Below are 21,725 nucleotides of genomic sequence, written 5' to 3'. Positions count from 1 at the left end.
TTGCTTGCCAGCCGCATCCAGGTGCGAGAACTGCAGCCCACCATTGAATCTCAGAAACATCGATACTGAAGGAGTCGTCATTTTGGCTGTCGTTGCCTGTACTGCATACCGCCCAGGCGCCAGTGTAAATGACTCTATCATCTGCTGTTGCCTGGCGAAGCTCTATAAGCCGGGTTGAAAGAAAATATGACCAACCAAGAGCGAACACACTGAGATAGTTGCCAGTGGATTTTGGAAGATGTTCAAAGCCAGTCCATTCTGCAAAGTGCTCACCAGACAGATTACAAGACCCTGGCTGATAAACACCGATATAAACTCGTCGTAAACCAGCCTTCTTTATAGGACCGAGCGTACAATAATCCCCCGGTGATATCAGCCATTTTGAGAAACCTTCAAGGTAAAGAGAGCGGCCTTCAGCACTCTCCGCGATGTCTAATGAGGATGGAATGGATGGAGTCCCGTGCAGGAGAGACCGGATCTCACTGCACGCGACTGGAATTTGGAGTCGCTGCTGCAATAGAAGAGCTTTCCATGTAATCTCAGAATATACCAACTCTTTGAAGGACCGGAGTCGACCTGGACGAAGGGCATCAATGCCGCTTTGGTTGAGGAAAGGCATGTTTGATATCCATGATGCTCTTTGCCAAGCTCAAAACATGACGGAGTAGCTGAATGGAAAGGTACCAATCAGTGGAAATTAGATAATCCGGCTGGTACGTAGCAACTAAATATGCCAAGCTGCGCTAATCCTGTTTCATACCAACCGTCTGATCTATCCCATTTCACCTGTGAGAGGGCCCTGCCAGCAGTACAGTACTCCAGATACACAGGCCACATATTGCAAGCACGTCGACGAAAGGATTCCCGGACTTGGCCGTTGTGCTTAAACTCAACAATAGTGATGTGAGCAGTATCCAGATCATCCGCTGTAACTAGGACCCAAGGATAAAGCTGTCTCATAAACAGGACTGTGCCGCGTCGGGTCATGGTCATGGCACCAAAATTAGCCATTTCGAGGATGGCCCTTGGCAGCACGTCGGTGATCTGGACTGTCGACGGGTCAGGAAATGTCGCAGGGTTGGGATCAATGCTGCCATGATCGGACCCATAGCGTTCAAGGCAATGCCCCATTTCACCATCCAATTGGCAGGAGAGAATGTATAGCTTAATCCATTTAGACCGATTAGATCGGTAGGATGGGCCCAGCGGTGGTAGGCACATGAAGCTGGGAGAGTCATAATAAAGGTGTGAATTATCCAGGATCTCTTTAGGGTAGTCCAGCGCGTTCCTTAATAGGGCTTGCTGATGATACTCTCATAGTTTATCTTTGTTATTTTTTGTTTGCAATTCAATTAATACAGAGGGTAACATACATCACAGAACTCTTGGCTTGCTTTTGCCCATGTCTCTACTAGTGCTCGTTGTTGGCGAACCTCATAATCACTATCTTCATCAGGGATGTTAGCAATCACACAGGGAACCCATTGTTCCTAAAACCATTAAATATAAGATTACAAGACGCAAAGTCGGGAGCAGAATGTCTTACCTCCACAAGAGTAACCAACCTTTGGCCTCCTCATTGGCCTGTTCAGGGGTGATGTCGCCATTAGCATCTACCTGGATCTCATTGGGAATGCCACCTGGCCAGTGGAAGGGACGGGAGGGTGCGGCAACCATGATGCTGTGTTGGGGGATGAAAGATTCTTTTCTTCCTCACAGAAGCAGCAAACAAAATGAGATTTAAGCCAGGTTACCTGTATTGTAGCTGGCACCCTTATGCCCCGTGTGGATATCCCCTCAACCCACCAGAGATTCTCCATAAATTGTTCATAGATCCTATTTACACTAGACTGCAAGTTGTTTAATCTCCCACTACAGATGGTTGTCTCCTTCCATATTGCTAATGCCCAGTGTCAAAAAGTTTCCCTAGCATCTTGATTATCACAGAGTGACAACGATCTTCTTAGCCGAGACGCCTTTCTTTAGGGTGTCAACAGCATCCTGGATTTCTTCTAGTCCTTTCCCAACAACCTCAGGGTCTGGCTTTGGTTTAAGGCGTCCTTTTTCCAGAGCTTCTGAGACAAAGTCTTTCCAAATGCCGTCGGCGACATGTTTGTTGGAGTCATAGGTTAGGAAATTGGAACTGACTAAATGAGGACGAGAAAGGAAAGAAAGGGAAGAATGTTAGTTATATGTAGCGAAGATGAGCAAAAAGGAGGGGGGGGGGAAAGGCGTTATCACAAGGGGCCTTACTAAATATTGGAGCAAACCGTTCCGTGGGTTTATCATATGGCAGAACACTTATAGTCCTGACATCTGCTTTCAACTGGTCCAGAATTGCACGCACCATCTCAAAACTTGTAGTTTCGGAAATAGCGTCGAAGACACCAACAAGGTTAGTATTAGCGAGCGCACTGGCAACATCCTCGATGACAGTAGGAGACTTATAGTCAAAAACAGCATTCGCGCCTAGAGACTTTACCAACTCATGGTTATGAGCTGATGCAGTCGTGATCACTGTTAGACCTGCTGCTTCTGCGAGTTGAATTGTTGTTGCGCCAACTGAAGACGCGCCACCCCAAATGAGAATCGATTTCCCTGTCGGCTTCACACCAGTAGCAGAGGGTAAGGGAAGATCAAGGCTTTCTTTGAGAAACAGGCCTGCCGCAGCAGTTGAAATAGCCTGCGGTAGCACAGCGGCTTCTTCAAAGCTAATAGAATCTGGGATTCCAGATGCGGTGATTTCCTTCACCAATGTGTACAACTGGAATCCCGAGTTGGCAGGATCCTTTGACCCTAGATTGTGGCAATACCTATAACAGCAATAAGCAGGTCTTGCTATATATATATCTCCATGCAAAATCAGCCACAGTACTTACGCGACGACCCGCTGGCCTTTAGTGAAGCAGGTCACACCAGGGCCTACATTAACCACCACTCCAGCGACATCTGTGCCTAGAATGAATGGCCACTTTCCCAGCCAAGGAGCACCATATGTTCTGTGAGAATAATGAGATTAACTTATACGCTGCATGAGGGGTAGAAAGTTCAATCATACTGAATTTTCCAGTCAGAGGGATTCTACAGGAAACAAAATTAGCTAATATTCATGAAATTTAGTGATTTGATCGCACAATAGCAACAGCGGCATTTTTAATCACGACTTCCCCAGGTCCCGGTGTGGGATATGGGGCATCTTGGATACTAAATGGATGCGCAGTAGAATCCATAATCCAGGCAGCCTGATTTTGTGTCATCTTGTGAGGGCAGGGAAAAAGAGGGTAGATAGTTGGGATTAAGTTGGAATAAAAGAACCTCTGATACAGGGACGTGATGTTGGTGAATCTGCTATGATTTCAATGTTGAAGCCTCTTTTTCTTATTGATAGGAACAGGAAAGTGCTTGTTGACAGATTACCAGAATTAAGAGGCAGAGGCACCTGTGCTTCGACTGGAAGCTTTCAGGCGCCCAGCTACCCCGCAGATCACACCATATGATCCAGTACACAAATACCATATGACATTGTATTATTTTATGGTTCTGCGTAGTATGTTATAAATTATTGAACTTAAGTGAGTCAAGGAAATCAGTCACTCTTTTCTTCGCATATAGTTGTTTTAAAGTAGGCTTGCTCTTGAGCTGAAAGCACTGTCATTATGAGTTTACCACTGCAAAATTGGGCTAAACGGCGCTAAGCTGGCGGGGGTTAAGTATTATAAGTTCTTTTTCCAAGGTGTCCTTCTGTCAACCATGCTTACCATTATTAACCGCGTTCGTCTGACCAACTCATATCGCGGGATTTGAGCATGCCAATTCAGCCAGACTTTTTAGAGCTGACTCAGTGAAACCTAATAAGTTCACAAAGACATCAAGAACTGAAACAAAAAGAACAAAAACATACGACAGCCGGGATTCGCTGGTGGTCACCCACCCAACTACTAACCGGCCGGCGTGTGGCTTAAGTACGGCTGAGCGGACGGGAAGCCCTGTTTTCCACACCCTATGGTCGTATGTGCTGGTTTATTTGGAGAGGAGGAATATAGTTTAGTCAATTGGAAGTACATAGGCTTCGTACTTCACTCCAACCCCCATAGATGCAGCCTTCGGGTATAAGCTGACTGTCGTAGGGTCACGTGACCTCTACTAGCTGAGTCAGCCCGCTGCCCCTATCTTCACTGCTGGTTTGGCTTCCTAGCTAGGGAATCCAACCATCTCTGTGCTATGGCTACATCAGGTTATGAGCCTGGCTTAGGCCATTCTGAGCAATATTAAAGCTATTTAAATATATCTTATAATAGATCTAACTAATCAGGCAATTGGAATGCTGCCCTCACTGAGGGGGCTGAGATGGCCAGTAATTCTATGCCTACACTGGCCTTAGGCTGAACCAAACAAGCTACTAAAGAAACATTTAAAGAGAACTAAGTAGCTAATTTACTAATAGATAATATTAAATTAGATAGCATACTAATACTAAATAGTGAAACTAAGCTAGATAATTAGCTCACTTACATCTAATTAATATTAGATCTTTATAATCTAGGCTGGTTAATTAATCCAAAGATACTAAGACTAAAACTAAAAGATCTGAACTATGAGAGATGGCAGTAGCTATCTAGGTAGATTTAGAAATAGTTAATAATTAATATCTTAACTAATCTACTATAATTAGTCTAAGAATTAGCACTTCCCTAGGACTACATTAATAAGGTTATATTTACTATAATATAAATTTTATAGGGAAGGGGCGTTAATCATGCCTAGGCTATATAGGAAAGTATAATCTTTATCTAGAGAGATGACTTTACTACCCTAAATCACTTTATTAATAAGCTAATTCACTAGATAAATATGTTAAATAGTCTGAAATATTTAATCTAACTATGCAAGATGCTTATCTTACTAATTTAGAATCTATAGCCTAAACTAGATACCTAGTATAATGCTCTTATAATAAGCTATTAGTACTATAATCTTACTAAGATAATCACCCATACTAAATTTCTCTACATCTATTAGGATGCTAAAGACCAAGCCCTCAGCCTAAACTAAGGCCTAGCTATAATTCTATTAGCTAAATAGCTAATCACACCATCTATATACATGGAGAACTAATTAAAGAAGACTAATAAGTAAGCTTTAAGTAAGGCCCTAGTAATCCTAAACTAAAAGAGCCCTAAGCTAGGAGAAGACTTGCAGAAGTAGCTATCTAATTAGTTTACTAAAGGCTAGTAGGAAGGTAGATATATCTATTACTAAAAAGGCTAGTATTTACCTGCTAATTACTAGTATCTAAATCCTGAATAATAGCCTGAAATATGGCAGCTAAAGAGAGGCACCTAGGCTGTACTAAAAGCTAATAGAACTATGAATATAATAGTTAATAATTTATCTAATAAAGAAGATAGACTAATTATATCATAATTCTATAGTACTATAGTAGTAGATCAGCCACTATAAGTGCCTAATAAATATAATTAAGGAGAAGCTCACTTAACTATATATTAACTATCTAATTAGATTATAGATACAGGCACTAGTGGCCATATCTCTAATAATCTAAGTAAATTCACTAACTATAAGCTATAGAGAACTAATAAGAAGCTATATACATATAGCTTAGCTATAGGGGCTAAGGGGAGGACCCTTAGCTAGGGCACTATTTATTTATAAATAGAAGAAGGTAATAGTATTAAGTTTTAATACTACTATAATCTAGTATTACTATACTGCCTATTCTCTATACTATTAGCTAAGAAAATGATAGGCATCTATTACTAACCTAAAGATAATATAATTTAAAGGCTTTTAAATAGAAAGATAGTTAGCTATACCTATAAGGTGTAGAATATCCTATAGCTTAAGCTAGCAGCCCTACCTATAGCTACTATAGCTAATAAAATTAAATATAGCCTTCTACATTAATAATTAGGTTATATTAGTGTTATGAAGATGGCCTTAACTCTTAAGCATAATAGAGAGTTTAAAATCTATTAAGATTCAGATCTATACTACCCTCTATGCTAATTAGCTAAAGTACAGAGAATTATTAGCTAAGATCTAATATTGCAAGCTAAATATGTAGGTAATGTTATTTATTTTAATATATTTAGTTTTAGTAAAGAAGGCATCTATAGATATTAATATTATCTCCTCCTATTAGATAATAAGACTTACTTAATCTTACTTAGCCTGCTAAAGACCTATAAGAATAAGGTTAAAGATAACATTATTACTTATACTAAGTTAGTCAAGAACTAACATAGTAAGTATCTAATTAAATTCTATTATAATAATATTAAAGATTATTCCCAGGCATTTAATTAGGTAAAGATAAAAGGAATTATAGTAGATTAGACTACTCCTAGATTACTAGAACAGAATAGACTAATTAAATATTATAATAGAATTATTACCTAGATAGCCTGAACCATACTTATTAACTCTAGCTTACTAAAAGAGCTATAGCTATATGCAGTAGATACTACTATTTATATATTAAATTAATTAATTCTAATTAGCTAGACTAAATTACTAATATAGTAATAGTATGAAGTGCTTAAGCTACCTAATCTAGTATCTTTACTTAGATATATATAAATCTAGGGATGCCTTGCTTATTAATATATACCTATTAAAGATTAAGCTAAAGGTTAGAAATGGTAATAATATACTAAAGTAGGCTATTTAATTAGCTATAAAGGAGATTATAGCTATATCTATATTATCTAGGACCTAGAAATAAATAAAGTGCACTAAATATAGGATGCTATATTCTATAAAGGAAGAAATAACTATCCTAGGCTAGTAGCTAGAAATGATCTAATAAAACTAATTAAACTATTATTACTAAAAGAGCTAAGAGGCCCTACTATAATTCTGTAGGTAGATAGATATAAGTAAAATATAGGGAAGAATCTTCTAACTCTGCCACCCCCTCTAGATTATATAACTAGGAGAATCTAGACTATTAACCCTGATGCTAAGCTGTAGAAATTAATTTAACTATAGATTTAGGGAGTTAATGGTAGTGTCTAGATGCTAGGTAAATTTACTAGTAATCTTAGATAGACTAAAGAAGTCTATTAAAGTATTAAGATAGATATATATAAACTAATAGCATTACCTACAGATTAACTATTTATAGTAGCAGATATTAAAGAGTAACTAAGATAAATCTTATTAAGATTAACTAAGGGTAAAAGCCCTGCTTACTTAGGTAATTAGTAAATAGCCTAGGCTGTAATTATATAAGAATCTTATTTTAATAATAATAAATTAGACTATAGCTTAGCCCTCTTTGCCACACCTATCCCTTATAAGATTAAGGGACATGATATTAAGATACTAATAAGATATAATTAAGTAATCTAATCACTATAAGTAGCTTACTAGATAGCTACTATAGAAGACTAGATAGGTAAATTAACTAAGAAGAACACCTAGGAAGTTATTAAGTAATCACTAGATATTACATTACTTCTAGGGAAGTAGGTCTATGATCTTAAGCTAGATACTAATAACTATATTAGCTAATACTAAGTAAGATGGGTCATCTATAGTAACTTCTAGAAGATAGGCTATGATTTTAATAAGGTCCATGCCCTAGTTAGTACTAAATTAGCTATTAAACTTATTCTCTTACTTACTATAATCTAGAATCTAGAATAGGAATAATTTAATATAATCACTACTTATCTATATACTACTCTGGGGAAGCACTAGATCTATATGTATTAGCTAATAGGCTTCTCTGCTAAGGGAGATTAGGTTTATTAACTATAGTAAGCCCTCTATAGCCTCTGCTAATCAGCTTACCTCTAGTACTAGGTATTTACTAAAGTAATAAAGAAACTAGATTTTAAGCCTTTACTTAAGGACCCCTATATTTATATAAAAGGTTTATAGATATTTATTCTCCTATATATTAATAATAATATAATAGCTATAGAGAGTCATAGCCTCCTAAATAAGATTAAATAAGGCCTTAAGAAAGATTTTAGCCTTAAAGAACTTAGAGAGCTAACTAGATTTCTTAGCTATAAGATTACTAGGGATTAGGCTAAGTAAATAATTACCCTATTATAAGAGCCTTATATCTAGAAGATTCTCTATAAGATAAAGATAACTAATTACTAAGTAGTAGATCTACTAATAGTTATTAGCTAGTAACTAACTAAAGATACTAATCTAATTAATAAATTTACTTATTAATAATATACTAGCAGAATTAATTAGCTAAGTATTAAGATAAGGCTAGATCTAACCTATGGAATTAGTAGATTATAAAGCTGATCTAAACTAAATACTACTAACCTAAGTATAACTAATAAAATCTATAGATACCTTAAAGGCCACCCTAATCTAGTAATAGAGCTAGGTACCTCACCTAATCAGAAGCTAGTTAGCTATATAGACTTATTATTCTAAGATTAGGAGAATAGCAGATCTACTAAGGTATATATCTTCTTCTTTAGTAGAGTACTAATCTTATAGAGTAGTAAGGCTTAACTAATTATTACTCCCTTATCTATAATTACTAAATATATTATATTTAATACTACTACTAAAGAAGCTATATAGCTTAAGTAATTAACCTCTATACTTAGAATTAAAGATGATTCACCAGTTCTAATCTAGACTAATAGTAGTAATAGGCTAGATATCTTATAGAAGTTAGGATACCAATCCACTACTAAATAGATTAATAATTACTACTATTTTATTAAATAGGTAATGGATAAAGGCAGAATCATCTTATACTAGATTATAGGGATAGAGAATGTTGCTAATTAGCTAATAAAACCACTAGCAAAGATATTATTTAAAGGGTTTAGGGCACAAGTGCTTATAAATACCTAATAGAATATAGATATTACTTATTTAGGAAGTTAGATAGACCTCACTGAGTTAGTGTGCTGAGGGGGCTGTATTGTAGGGTCATATGACCTCTACTAGCTGAGTCAGCCCGCTGCCCCTATCTTCACTGCTGGTTCGGCTTCCTAGCTAGGGAATCCAACCATCTCCGTGCTACGGCTACGTCACTGACTATGGGACTTTATAGCCCTTCAAGCCACAAGGTCAAAGCGCTCGGACGGCCAACACTACTAAATATGTCACGTCTCCATCTCGAACATCTTCACATCTCGCCGGATCGTACTTGGATCTGCATATATTAGAAAGCCTGTCTGCCCCAATGGATCATCCTTCGGGCTCGTTTTCGTACTCTCCTCTCAATCCCGAGGCTGCGGAGATTCGCCTTCTCACTATCCTACCCAACAAGAATGGAAAGAACCCAGTGAGATGCACTTTGCAGACCGTGTCACTGAACAACTCACCCCAATTCGAGGCTCTCTCATATGTCTGGGGAAATGTTGTTGAAAAGGTGGAAATCGTGGTGGACGACATCCCATTTCAGGTCACAACGAACCTGGAGGCAGCGCTGAAATGCCTTCAACATTCCCGGAAGAAGCGCCTCATCTGGATTGACTTTATCTGCATCGATCAAAACAACGTCAAAGAAAAGAACACCCAGCTCCCTCTCATGGGCCGTATCTACAAGGACGCGACCTCTGTCGTTGCATGGCTCGGACCAATAAATCCCAACATGGAACAGACAATGTCGATGATCAAGCGAAGAGAAAGCAGCCTGGCGGGGATCCTCCAGGACGTCCGGCAGATTACGCGGCCGCGGAGCCAGAAGAACCGGCGCGACACGATCGGATCTATTGTAGACGCTGTCCAGGGCTTTCTGGACATCGTTTCGGCGCCGTACTGGGGACGCATATGGACCTTCCAGGAGTACTATCTACCCGAGAAGCTCCCCGTGTGCATGGTCGGCAACATCCCCTTTACCCTCCCCTCGCTAGTCGATCTGGGTCTACACTTTCCGGAGGTTCTGACCCCGTTCATGGAAAACCTCGACAAAGTGGCTCCGCGCGCGGGCGATGCGGCCGACATCGAAAACCACCGGAAGCTCCAGAGCCGCCTGAAGGAAGTGCGGCAACGCCTCGCGCAGTCAAATCCTATGCAGGACTTTGCGCACGATATCGCAGCCAGCCGGAAAGGTCTGTCGTCCTTTGCGGATGTGCTCGATCTGACCGCCCAGCGCCAATGCTATAATCCCCTCGACCGCTTCTACGCGTTATACTCGATGGTCGACGGCGTCCAGGAGAAGTACCCCGTCGATTACGAATATACCGCGGACGAGGTGGCGCTCCAAATCACGCTCTGGATTTTGGTTTACGAGGGGGTTGATTTCGTGTTCAACATGTTTCATTTCTACGGCGGGCCCCATGGGAATATCMTGGGTAGCCCCAGCCCGTCGTGGGTGCCGAACTATCGGCATTCGACGTCTAGAAGCAGTTTTAGATATAAGGAGATTGACAAGTCTCTCCAGGACTGGGAGCAGAAAGATTACATGACGAACTTGTCCTTGCTTCCGGGCAAGTACGTGCTACGGTTCTGGGCCAGGAGGGTGGGCAGGACTCGAATCTTTTTCAAGTTCCCGGAGGAGACTGTGGAAATTGCCCGGAGGATTCTGGATGCAGTTAAAGAGCCGGCCTCCGAATGGGGCAATGGTGTAGACGAGGCGAACATGACGGAACGCTTTGTCTGGGCTTTTCTTGCCCATGGCGAGATGCAACAGACGTTCGCAATCGACGATATCCTCAACGCCCTGGAACAACTCACCAGTTCTTCCGACGACTTTTCTAACTCTACCCAGTCATCGAAACTTGTGAAACAGCTCCTGCGGGATCTGCCACCCCTCGCAGGAAGGACGGTCTTTCAGCTGACGAACTGTCCAACGGGCGGGTTCGGCATTGGCATTGGGCACATTCAGGAAGGAGATCTATTGATTCTTTCGGGCAAAATGATGAATCCGATTGCCTTGCGGGACTCGGGCTTCCGCAATACAGACGAAGATGTGGTACATTATCGTATGGTTGGAAACGTTTTCGTCGAGGGCATCGCAGAGGACCAGAAAGAACATCCTACTCCACTGCTTGCTGAGATTAAGGGAGGGAAGTTTGAGGAGTTTCTGATTCTGTAGTGGTAATGGTTAGCCTGTTTTATATCCCTGTTACCCGCCGGAGACATCATGGATATTAATGACACATGGCTGAATTCCCTGCTGCATGAGTAACAATGCTACCACCGTCTGCATGCTTGAAAATACCTAGACTTATTTATAGGTTAAGTACAGAGTGTGGCTTTCTTTAGCCTATTTAGAGATTCCTTGAACCATTCTCCAATTTAGTTTTATTATAATTGTAAGAGAGAGCTATGTGGTGAAGGGAGCATACACCCTAAATATAGACCCAGGCAAATGATCGGACCTTTTCAAGTGGTTGCTTGGTGTCCCGGCGTGAGCTGTCTATATAGGGCGGTCAGGGGTCACAGTCCCAGATGACAAGGTACTTGCCCCTGCCCCTCTAGGGATGAAGAACTTCAACAGCCCAAGCATACCATGGCCAGTTATCCAAGTAAGGGTCCCCAATGTAGCTCCCCATCCAAGAGCTAAAGAAGGCAACCCATATCTTATTACCAAAGTTATTTATGCACCACCAAGAGGACAATATATCACAGCCAGGTAATCATCATCAGGCAGGGTGGATGCCCGGTTGACCTTGTCCCAATCCTTAGGGAAGGTGACTAGCTTTAGGTAGACGCAGCCAGCGTTGGGGCAGCTATTAAGCTTAGTCAGGAAGGTGCTAAGGAAGGCTGATGTTGCCATAGGGTTGATTAACAGAGTGCTAGAATGCACACTCATCAGACACCATAAAAGGTGTTAGTTCATCTAGATAGCCCAACAGTGGCCATGGAAGTCAGAATCTGCTAAGGAGTATATAATAACTCAAGGGCTGAATGAACTAGCCCTAAAAATAGATAGCACTTAAGCATGCTACCCATACCTTGCTATCAGCGTAGAAATGATGCCCTGATAAGTAGGCAGGCATAGGGGTCTGTGATAAAGCCTTAGGAGTGATTCTAGGTTAAATAGCCCCTAGTGCAGATCTTAGTGGTATTAGTAAATCCTTAAATGAGAACTTTAAGGACTAAAGTAGGGAAAGGTTCCATGTGAACAGCAGTTGGACATGGGTTAGTCGATCCTAAGGCATAGGGAAGTTCCATTTAAAAGGCACCCTTGTGCACTATGTGCTAAAAGGGAAGCTAGTTAACATTCCAGCACCTGGATTCTCACAGTAACATAACTAAACACAAGAGTTAGTTAAGAATCTAACCAGCAGCAGCAGCACCAGCAACTTACAGTTAATAAGAGTAGCCTGATTATCAGTATTCATTTCTGGTATTCATTGGCAGCTAGAGGCTAGAATGAAGTCATAGTGTGGTCAGAAAGTGGTGTGCGGCGGTGGGTTAGCAAAGCTTTTAAGGTGTCAGATTTTTCTGCCAGTGCTGATCTCCATATCATTATACATGCATAGGCTTCTAATCAGTTATTAGTCTTCATGCTTTGAACAGTAAGATAGGATGCTTATGTGGTTCACCAGGTTTTCAGTTGATGAAGTGACAATCGTCGGAGGCATTGTTGATGCAGAAACAGGAGCAGTCTAAGGACCAGTTGTGAGTGTAATCGTATCAGGTATAGCCACAATGAAAATGCCGACCATAGCAGGAATAGGCGCAGAAGTAGCCATGGCTTGGAAATGCATTTGGGACAATTCGAAGCGATGGGAGACTTGCCAAGTATGCGTCGCTGTCGTGGATTATAAATATATGACAAGCACTTGAAAAGAGGTCTCTGGATGATAATTTTAGCCACTTGCGCATGTTGAGATGAGGAGTTTCAAGAAAAGAATTGGATAGATAAGGCTTAATTTTGGGCCGTATGGTAAACCAATAAGCAGGTTGGAACCGTTGGATCGGTTTGGAGCAGCCTGGCAAGCAGGCAGATGAGTAGTATGAAGAGCAGTTATGGAAGCAGCCCGACTGTATCATTCATCTCAGCATCATTGGTGTCGTTGAGATGACTAGGGAATCGTCTTCTTCCATAACGGTATTAGTTTTCATGGTGGTGAATGCATAAGACGAGTAGATGTGGTCGGGAAGTAGGAGTGGACGAGAATGCAGTAGTGATCTGACATTCCACAGACAAGGCGAACTGGGGCTCCGCCCTCCCGGATGATGATAGTGCACATGGCGCAAGATGGTTTGACAAGAATACCTGGATCACCATTTCAGCACCTGGACGAGCAGACCCGTCGGCGACCCCTTTTAGGACACGCGGCCATGGCACGTCTGGGGGCGTTGCGGTTCTCCATCGGCAGCCGGGAGAGGCAAGTACCTAATCATCTGGGACTGCGACACCTGATCACCCTATACAAGGCAATCGCGGCAGGAGCCACCCGAATGTATTATCCATTTCGGCATCATCAGTGTCGTTGAGATCGATTGGGAAATCCTCTTTCTTCTATAGGGATATTAAAGCTCATGCTGGTGGACGCAGCAGTAGGGTAGAAGTGGTCTTGGTAGTAGAAGTAGATAAGATATAACTAAGGCTTGGTTCTATGTTTATTAGTCTAAAGTCATCATCTTTTCAAATATTTAAATAATCTTACCTAGTTGGTCAGACCACCACAAGAGAACAACAGAGCATGATAGAGTTAATAAAGTAGACATAGGATAGAATATAAGAGATAATAATAGAGTCCGCAAGGTAGACAGAGGATAAAAATAAAAAAGATAATAAAATTAGCAAAAGTTAAACACAAGATAAAAACAAGATAGACAGAAGATAGACATAATAAAAATAATAATAGAATAACAAGAAAGATGCCTGGTTTAACCACCACTGTTATAGCTGAAAGATAGACAATAGATCAGATGAGTAAGAATCTTTGGTAAAGAAGAAAAGAAAAAAAAGCACAAAAGCGAACCATTCTGCCTAACAGCATAATGAGTGCTGGTATATCACTGACAACTTCTGTCATAACAGTAGCAGAGCTTATAGTCATTAATGGGGTGATTTAAGGTAGCGGTGGCGTACAGTGCACTCATTGCACTGTCCATTCTCTGATGTACAACCAAACCCATGTCTGATGACCAACAGTGTATCAGATGTCATGTCATTACTGCAGTTTCAGCTTCTGGTTTGGGCCGTCATGCTTGAATATGAGGCGGTTGATAGGTTGGAGGAATAGACTTAGGTACAGTGCCAGCAAGCAGTAGCGGGAGGCAAAGGTAGGTAAGAGAGTGGAAAATTAAAATAGATAGCAAAGATAATAGGAGGAAAGAAGTAAGAGGGTTGACATCATAGACTTTTATATAGAATCCTGAGATCATGGTAGAATAGTATAAAGGCATACTGGCATAATAGCAGGAGGGTAATTTGGTAGCTGTATAACAAAGGAATGACTGGCATGATGCAGTAAAAGGCAATTGGGTAGACTATAGAACTATAGAATATTAGCATGCGGCCATAAGATGTGGGAGTGTGCTAAGCCCACTAAACTTTTATTCAGCAGACACTGGGGATTGAGCAATATCCTGTTCATTAATATCATCTAGTTCAATCAATTATCCCTTTATGTCTTTTTTTTAATAGTTAATATTCCAGTTTTTTCTTTAGCAGTATCAGCAGGGGTGTGTAGTCCTAGAATAACTAGTCTGTAAGATCGCCTACTAAGGGTTGATATCAACTGGTAAGATCAGCATGAAGGGAGCAAATATCCATATATTACCTAAGTAAGGAGAACTAATTACTAAGTTATAGAATACTTAGCTAATTACAGAGATATATATAGTAGATTATATAATTAGCTAGGTCTAAACCCTCTATACTATTAATATTAGCTATATATAGTAGCTTTATAGTTTACTATAGCCCTTAATAATTACCTCTCTTCCTTATAGGCTTTACCCTTAAAGCTATAATACTTCCTAATTTAGAAATCTAAAGGGCTTTATCTTTCTAGGTTAATATTATCTTCCTATAGTTATTTAAAATACAGGAGTAAGTCTCTTATTAGTAAATAATATATTCTATTATTATTATAGGTTATAGTATTCATTTTAGTTCTATTATAAGTAAATAATTAATAGTAATTATTATAGATCTATAAAGATATATTATATTTCCTATAGTATAAGTAGATTTATAGATCTCTAGAGAACTTCTCCTTCTTCTCTTCTCTTATTAGTATTATTAAGATACCTACTTAGTAAGATCTCTTAATTAGTTTAGTAATATAGATTCTAGAGTTGCATAACCGAACCGCAAAAATCAAATCCAACCCTCACTGAACCCACAGTGGGTTGGGCTTGGGGCCTAGCCTAGGGAATCACTTCAGGTTCGAGTTCCCTACCCCGGGCCCAATTTGGGTTTGGTGAAAACCATTAGTTTTGATTTCTGTGGTTTTTGCAGATTAGGTGAAACTGCCTAATCTATTTTAGATAGAAATCACTAATTTCTAGTATTTCACTAATAATTTTAATATCACTAGATAGCCCCTGATCCAGGCTATCTAGTGATATAAATATTAATTTAAAATACCTAGTGGTTGCTGAGATATAGAGGAATAATTATTTTCATTATGGGGTGGTATGAAAGTGGTRTGGATATATATATATATATAACTAATAGTTAATAACYACTATAGTTTAAAAATGATTTTTTAACCACCCCCCATTCAGCCCTATAGATATTGAATTAAAATTTTAGATATAGATTAGTATGATGATAATTATGATATATTTCATATAAAAATAATAATTTTTGATTAGCATAGTGATATTATGATAGATAATATAGCATTTAATAAGGCATTGAAATTTAAAAACTATCAAAATTCACTAAGGGGTAGTGGTTTAACTAACTCAAAATTAAACTAAATCTAATCATGATTAGTTAGTAGGGGCCTAGCTAGGCCTAGCTAGGCCTAGTAGTGGGTTTTTGTGGTGAAACCACCACCAACCCAGATCAGATCCAGGTTGGCTGTGGGTTCTAAAATTTAAACTCAAAATCACAGCAGTTTAGTGCCAACTGGTTTTGAACTCACCTGAACTCACACTAAATGCAACTCTAATAGATTCTTCTTTATCTTTTATAGCTTCCTTACTTTATTTATTACTCTCTAGCCTGTATCTAATGGCTAAATAGTTAATTTTAGATAGTAAGTTCTATATTAAGTAATTAATTTAATAGATTAAACTAATAATAGTTTAGATTTATAGGTCTTGCTTCCCTTTATTAAATAGTTTCTTATGTATGTTTAATAATTCTTTATCTAAATTAAATAGTTTTATTAATATCTTTATTTATTTATAATCCTATTATTCTTATAATTTAATATTTTCTCTACCTTATAATTCTATTATCTTATAACTTATTATTTTCCTTTATCTTATAATTCTATTATTTCATAATTAAGATTATCTAAAGTTTATTAGATATAGGTTCTTTATATTATATAATAGTAATTTTACTTATTAATATATTTCTCTTTCCTATTATAAAAGGGAGGAAGCCTGTAAGAGAGAGAATTAATATTATTAATATTAGTAAGACCCTAACTTTATAGAATTATATACTAATAATACCTTATAGAGTTCCCTATATTTTATATCTTTAGATAAAGCTCTATAACCCTTAGTACTACTACTATAACTATTTTATAGTAAATAGCTATATATAGAAGGCCTATAATTACTATACTCTAAAAAAGTATAAGTATATTTATATAAGTGTCCCTTTCTTCTATATTACTACTAATCTAGCTATATTTTATTAATATTTAGCCTATTTATAGTCTTTTATTATAGACTTCTTTTATATTATAGTTATATCTTATAGATTTTAATAGAATCTACTCTTTCTTTAATAATTTTAAATTAAATTTAGCTTTTCCTCTTAGATTTTAGGGTTATATAATTCCTCTTTTTATAGATTTTACTAATAGTTTATAGGTATCTTTAGATAAATAATATTATATTTATATAGTATTTTATATCTATCCCCCCCTCTAAAGAAGGGTAATTACTAATATCTTAAACTATATCCTAGTAATACTAGCTATATAAGCTATACTAGTAGTCTAGATTATTATATTTATAGCTCTAGCCCCTACTCTATCTTCTCTAGCTCTAGCTTCTTTATTATCTTCTTTTTTAGAGTAGTTTATTACTCTATTCTTATAAACTATATCACCCCCCTCTACTCTAGGGTCCTCTATAGTTTACTATATAATTAGTTAGCTTAGTTTTTAGTAGTATATAGACTAGATAGGTAGGAGAATATATTTATATAGTCTATATACTACTTTTTTATTTTATTATATATATAGTAATTAAATTAAGGCTTTTTTCTATACTATTTAGGTTATCTTATAGTAGTACTTCTAGATTATAGAGTTCTAGATATAAGGTAGTACTTAAGAGCTTCTATATCTATAATATATTCTTCTAGCTTCTATATATTATTAGAATTTAGCTATCTAGTCTACTTAACTAGATATTAGTATTTTCTATAGTATAATTAATTATCTAAGATCTTTTCTACCTACTATTCTTAGTATCTATTAAGCTTAACTAGTCTAGGCTTTAGATCTATATTAGAGTCCCCTTAGAATAGTTTAAGTAGTAAGATATAGAATATTAGATATAGCTTATAGAATTATAGTAGRAGCTTTAGCTTATAGRCTTATTTTYYTATAGATTTACTAATCTAGAATAGAYCTATTTACTAGTAGTCTAGCTTCTTACTAGRTCTAYCTATATTAATATTTTTTATRTATAGYATRACCYATTTACTAATATAGAATATTATATTAAGATAATTCTAGTTATAGTAATACTTTATAGCTTCCTTTACTATATTTAGTTAATTTAATAGGAATTCCCTTATAGCTTAGAGATCTTCTATATATATAATAGTATTTAGGTTAAGATTATTAGTTATTTATAGAATATTAATCTATAGTTCTAGTTTATACCCTATAAATATTTATACTAGTAGAATTCCTAGCACTAAATATTTAGAATTATTATAGATAAACTAGGTGTATGGTAGCTATCTTATTTAGTTATCCTAATAGTAGTTTATATAAGTATAGAGATAGTATTCTAATATTTAGTTTTACCTTTCTATCTAATTATTAGTTTATAGATGAAATGCTATAGATAAGTAATATTTAGTAGCTAGTAGGAAGTATAGGCTAGACTAAAATACTAATATAAATAGGGATCCCTAGTTACTAATAAGGTTTTGTAGTATTCTAAAGTATAATATAAATCTTATATAGATTAGTTTAGTAAGGTTTTCTATAGTTATATCCTTCTTAGAGGGGTAATAGACTGTATATTTAGTATATATATCTACTATAACTAGAATTAAATTATAGACTTTATTTTCCCACTATAATAGTAGTAAATCTATAATAAAATCCATGCTAACCTAGTCTATTAGCTTTTCTAGGACTAATAGGGGTTATAAAAGTCTATATAGCTTATGCCTATATACTATAATTTACTAGTAGATTATATATTATTAGATATATTCCTTAATATCTATAGTGATACCATGCTACTAATATTAACTTTAGATAGTATTTAAGGTGTGATTCTCTCTAAAGTATCTACTTTATAGATTACTATAATTTTAATAGAGAATCTCTTATTAAATTACAGGCATCTTTAGTATAAATATATAATTCCTAACCTAGAGAAGTCTATCTTTAGATCTTAATTAGGATAAGCTAGCTTACTACTCTAAAGTTATTTCTACTATTTTATATAGCACCTTAATACATCTTAGGTATTTAGCCTATGCCCTGCATAGTAGGTCTACTATAGTTAGTTCTAATTCTAAAGTATAAGTAGCCTTATGCTATATAGCAGCTTTAGCTATAGTATATAATACTAGAATATCTAAAATATCTATATTATTATTAGCATAGCTCTAGGGGGTATTAACTATTAGGTCTACTATTAGCTTCTAATTTTATGCTAGTATTCTGATCTATATTAGTTTCTCTTCTTAGAATAATAGACTATCCTATATTTTAGCTTATAGCTTCTTTAGTAGTAAGTCTGCTATATATTCTTTAGGGTTAATAATATAGTCTAGATAATAGCTAGGTACATCTATAGGATTATTCTTCCTAGGGTAGTATTTAATTTAGATATTAAATATAGATAAGAATTCCACCTATCTTATATAATATCTATTAAGTATCTTTATTATTAGAAAAGCCTATAGGTTAGCATAGTTAGTAAGAATTTTAATAATATTACTATTATCTTTAATATAATAGTGCTATTACTTAATACATTCCACTATAGTAAGTATTTCTCTATTATATATATTATATTAGGTTTTAATATCTTATATTTTCTATAACTAGTATACTACTGAATACTATTATCTATTATTCTAGAGTTAACTAAAGATACTAGTAACTATAGTCTTTAAAGTATTAGGCTTAATATAGCTTCTTCTCTTTAGATTAAAATAATATAGCACTAGTATAGAGGTAAATCTCTACTTTARTTCTTTAAATATCTCTCTAGCTTCTATAGTAAGAAATTCCTCTTCCCTCTTTAGAGATTCTTAAGTATATTATTTTCTACCCTTTATTATATATCCCTTAGTTAGGTTAGTTAGAGGTATAGTAATCTTAGAGTAATACTTAATAAATCTCTAATAGAAGTTAGTAAAGCCTARGAATTACTATACTTTATAGATATTCTAGGGTTCAGGCTATTCTATAATAGTAGTAATATAGCTAGATTCTATCTTAATGCCCTCTATACTAATATTAAACCCTAGGAAATTAATTTCCATAGTATAGAATTTATATTTACTATATTTAGTATAAAGTCTATATTTATAGAATCTAGTTAGGACCTTCTAGACCTGCTAGATATATTCTTCCTTAGTATTAGAATAAATAATAATATTATCTAGATATATAATATAGTAAGTATCTAATAGATTACTTATAGCCTAGTTAATATATAATTAGAATATAGCTAGTGTATTTGCTAGGCTAAATAGTATAACTATATATTTAAAATATCTATATCTTATACAGAATACTATTTTCTATTTATTATCTTTCTAAATTTAGATTTAGTGGTAAGTATCTCAGAGATCTAGCTTTATATAGATCTTAATACTAGATAATTAGTCTATTAGCTTACTCATAAGTAGTAGTAGGTAATAGTTTTTTACTATAATTTTATTTAGGCCTTAGTAATTAATATAGAGTTATAGACTACTATCCTTCTTTAATATAAATAATACTAGGGTACTTATAGAACTCTTAGATAGCCTGATCTATCCTCTCTATAGATATTTCTTAATATAATTCTAAAGGACTTAAAGTTCTTCCTATAATAGTAGATATAGTAGCTTATAAGGTAGCTAAGTTCTCTCTTTAAGTTCTATTATATAATTATATATAGTATTCTTAGGTAGAATACTAGCTTACTCTTTACTAAAGATATCTATAAATTCTATATATTCTAGAGGTAGAAGTAGTATATCTTTAATATTCTTTATAATAGCCTATAGATAGATAGTTTTTTCTATCCTAATAGGTATAGTAATTATATAAAATAATACTTTATAGGCTTATAGTTCTTCTATAGCTATAGTAATAGATATTAGTTTAATATTTAGCTTATTATTTCTATTAGGGGACCCTAGATGGTAGTACTAAGTAAGGTTTTTCTAGTTAATATCTAGATTAATAGCTTTTAGCCAGTCTATTCCTAGAATTAAATTATATTCTACTATATTGACTGCCTTAGTGGTTAGTTAGTAAATTCTAATATTTCCTATAGARTTAGTAATCTTAATTTCTAGATTATATTATCTATAAGATGTCACCTTATAGCTATTAATAGCCTATACTAGTTATGGTAGACTTTTTATATTAAGTAGGAACTCTTTTATCTATTACTAGTTAATAAATATTTATTTAGCTCTATAGTTAATTAATATTTAATATTAGTAGTAGCTTCCCTTAATAAGAATATTTATTAGGTAAGCTAGTGCCTAGCTACTATCAGAATTTCTTCTAATACCTAATACTACAGCAGTGCATAGCATGGGCTAGCTTAGTTTTTTAAATACTTAGGAACCCATAGCTTAGTATAGTATTTTAGCTAGTGGCTATATTCTCTGCATCTATTACAGTATGGTCTAGGATGATCCTAGCATAAAGAGTAGGAGTATTTCTACTTCCTAGATTCTAACCTATAGTTATTACTAGAATATCTATTACCTCTGGGCTAATAGTCCTTAGTATGGCCTGACCAGTCACTATAGGGTTTAGAATTCTGCTAGTTATTATTAGAGTTGCATTTAGTGTGAGTTCAGGCAAGTTCAAAACTAGTTAGCACTGAACTGCTGTAATTTCAAGTTTAAATTTTAGAACCCACAGCCAACCTAGATCTAATCTGGGTTAGTAGTGGTTTCACCATAAAAACCTGTTACTAGGCCTAGCTAGGCCTAGCTAGGCCCCTACTAACTAACCATGGTTAGATTTAGTTTAATTTTAAGTTGGTTAAACTGCTACCCCTTAGTAAATTTTAATAGTTTTTAAATTTCAATACCTCATTAAATGCTATATTATCTATCATAATATCACTATGCTAATCAAAAATTATCATTTTTATATAAAATATATCATAATTATCATCATACTAATCTATATCTAAAATTTTAATTCAATATCTATAGGGCTGAATGGGGGGTGGTT

At 35.8% G+C, this 21,725-nt stretch overlaps 2 protein-coding genes and 2 non-coding genes across 4 annotated transcripts; 2 read left to right on the top strand and 2 right to left on the bottom strand.

Annotated features, from left to right (window-relative positions):
• Positions 1–1,941: 1,941 nt before the first annotated feature.
• On the bottom strand, positions 1,942–3,257 carry Aspvir_009730 (zinc-binding alcohol dehydrogenase family protein; the record flags this gene model as incomplete). The annotated part of the gene is made up of 5 exons (XM_043272868.1): positions 1,942–2,147; positions 2,254–2,813; positions 2,880–2,999; positions 3,059–3,081; positions 3,135–3,257. 5 exons carry the CDS (start codon positions 3,255–3,257, stop codon positions 1,942–1,944), a joined length of 1,032 nt encoding a protein of 343 aa, XP_043128803.1.
• Positions 3,258–3,894: 637 nt separating this feature from the next.
• On the bottom strand, positions 3,895–4,014 carry Aspvir_r0023. Its single transcript, XR_006253212.1, has one exon. It is a non-coding gene; the product is annotated as a 5S ribosomal RNA (ribosomal RNA).
• Positions 4,015–9,196: 5,182 nt separating this feature from the next.
• Positions 9,197–11,053, top strand: Aspvir_009729 (HET domain-containing protein; the record flags this gene model as incomplete). The annotated part of the gene is made up of 1 exon (XM_043272867.1): positions 9,197–11,053. The coding sequence occupies one exon, from the start codon at positions 9,197–9,199 to the stop codon at positions 11,051–11,053; it is 1,857 nt and encodes a 618-aa protein (XP_043128802.1).
• Positions 11,054–11,737: 684 nt separating this feature from the next.
• Positions 11,738–12,307, top strand: Aspvir_r0021 (the record flags this gene model as incomplete). Its single annotated transcript, XR_006253211.1, has 1 exon — positions 11,738–12,307. It is a non-coding gene; the product is annotated as a 28S ribosomal RNA (ribosomal RNA).
• Between the last annotated feature and the right edge of the window lie 9,418 nt (positions 12,308–21,725).

Source organism: Aspergillus viridinutans (genome assembly GCF_018404265.1).
Source record: "Aspergillus viridinutans IFM 47045 DNA, scaffold_9, whole genome shotgun sequence".
NCBI lineage: Eukaryota > Fungi > Ascomycota > Eurotiomycetes > Eurotiales > Aspergillaceae > Aspergillus > Aspergillus viridinutans.
This window is presented reverse-complemented; position numbering and strand designations above follow the sequence as displayed.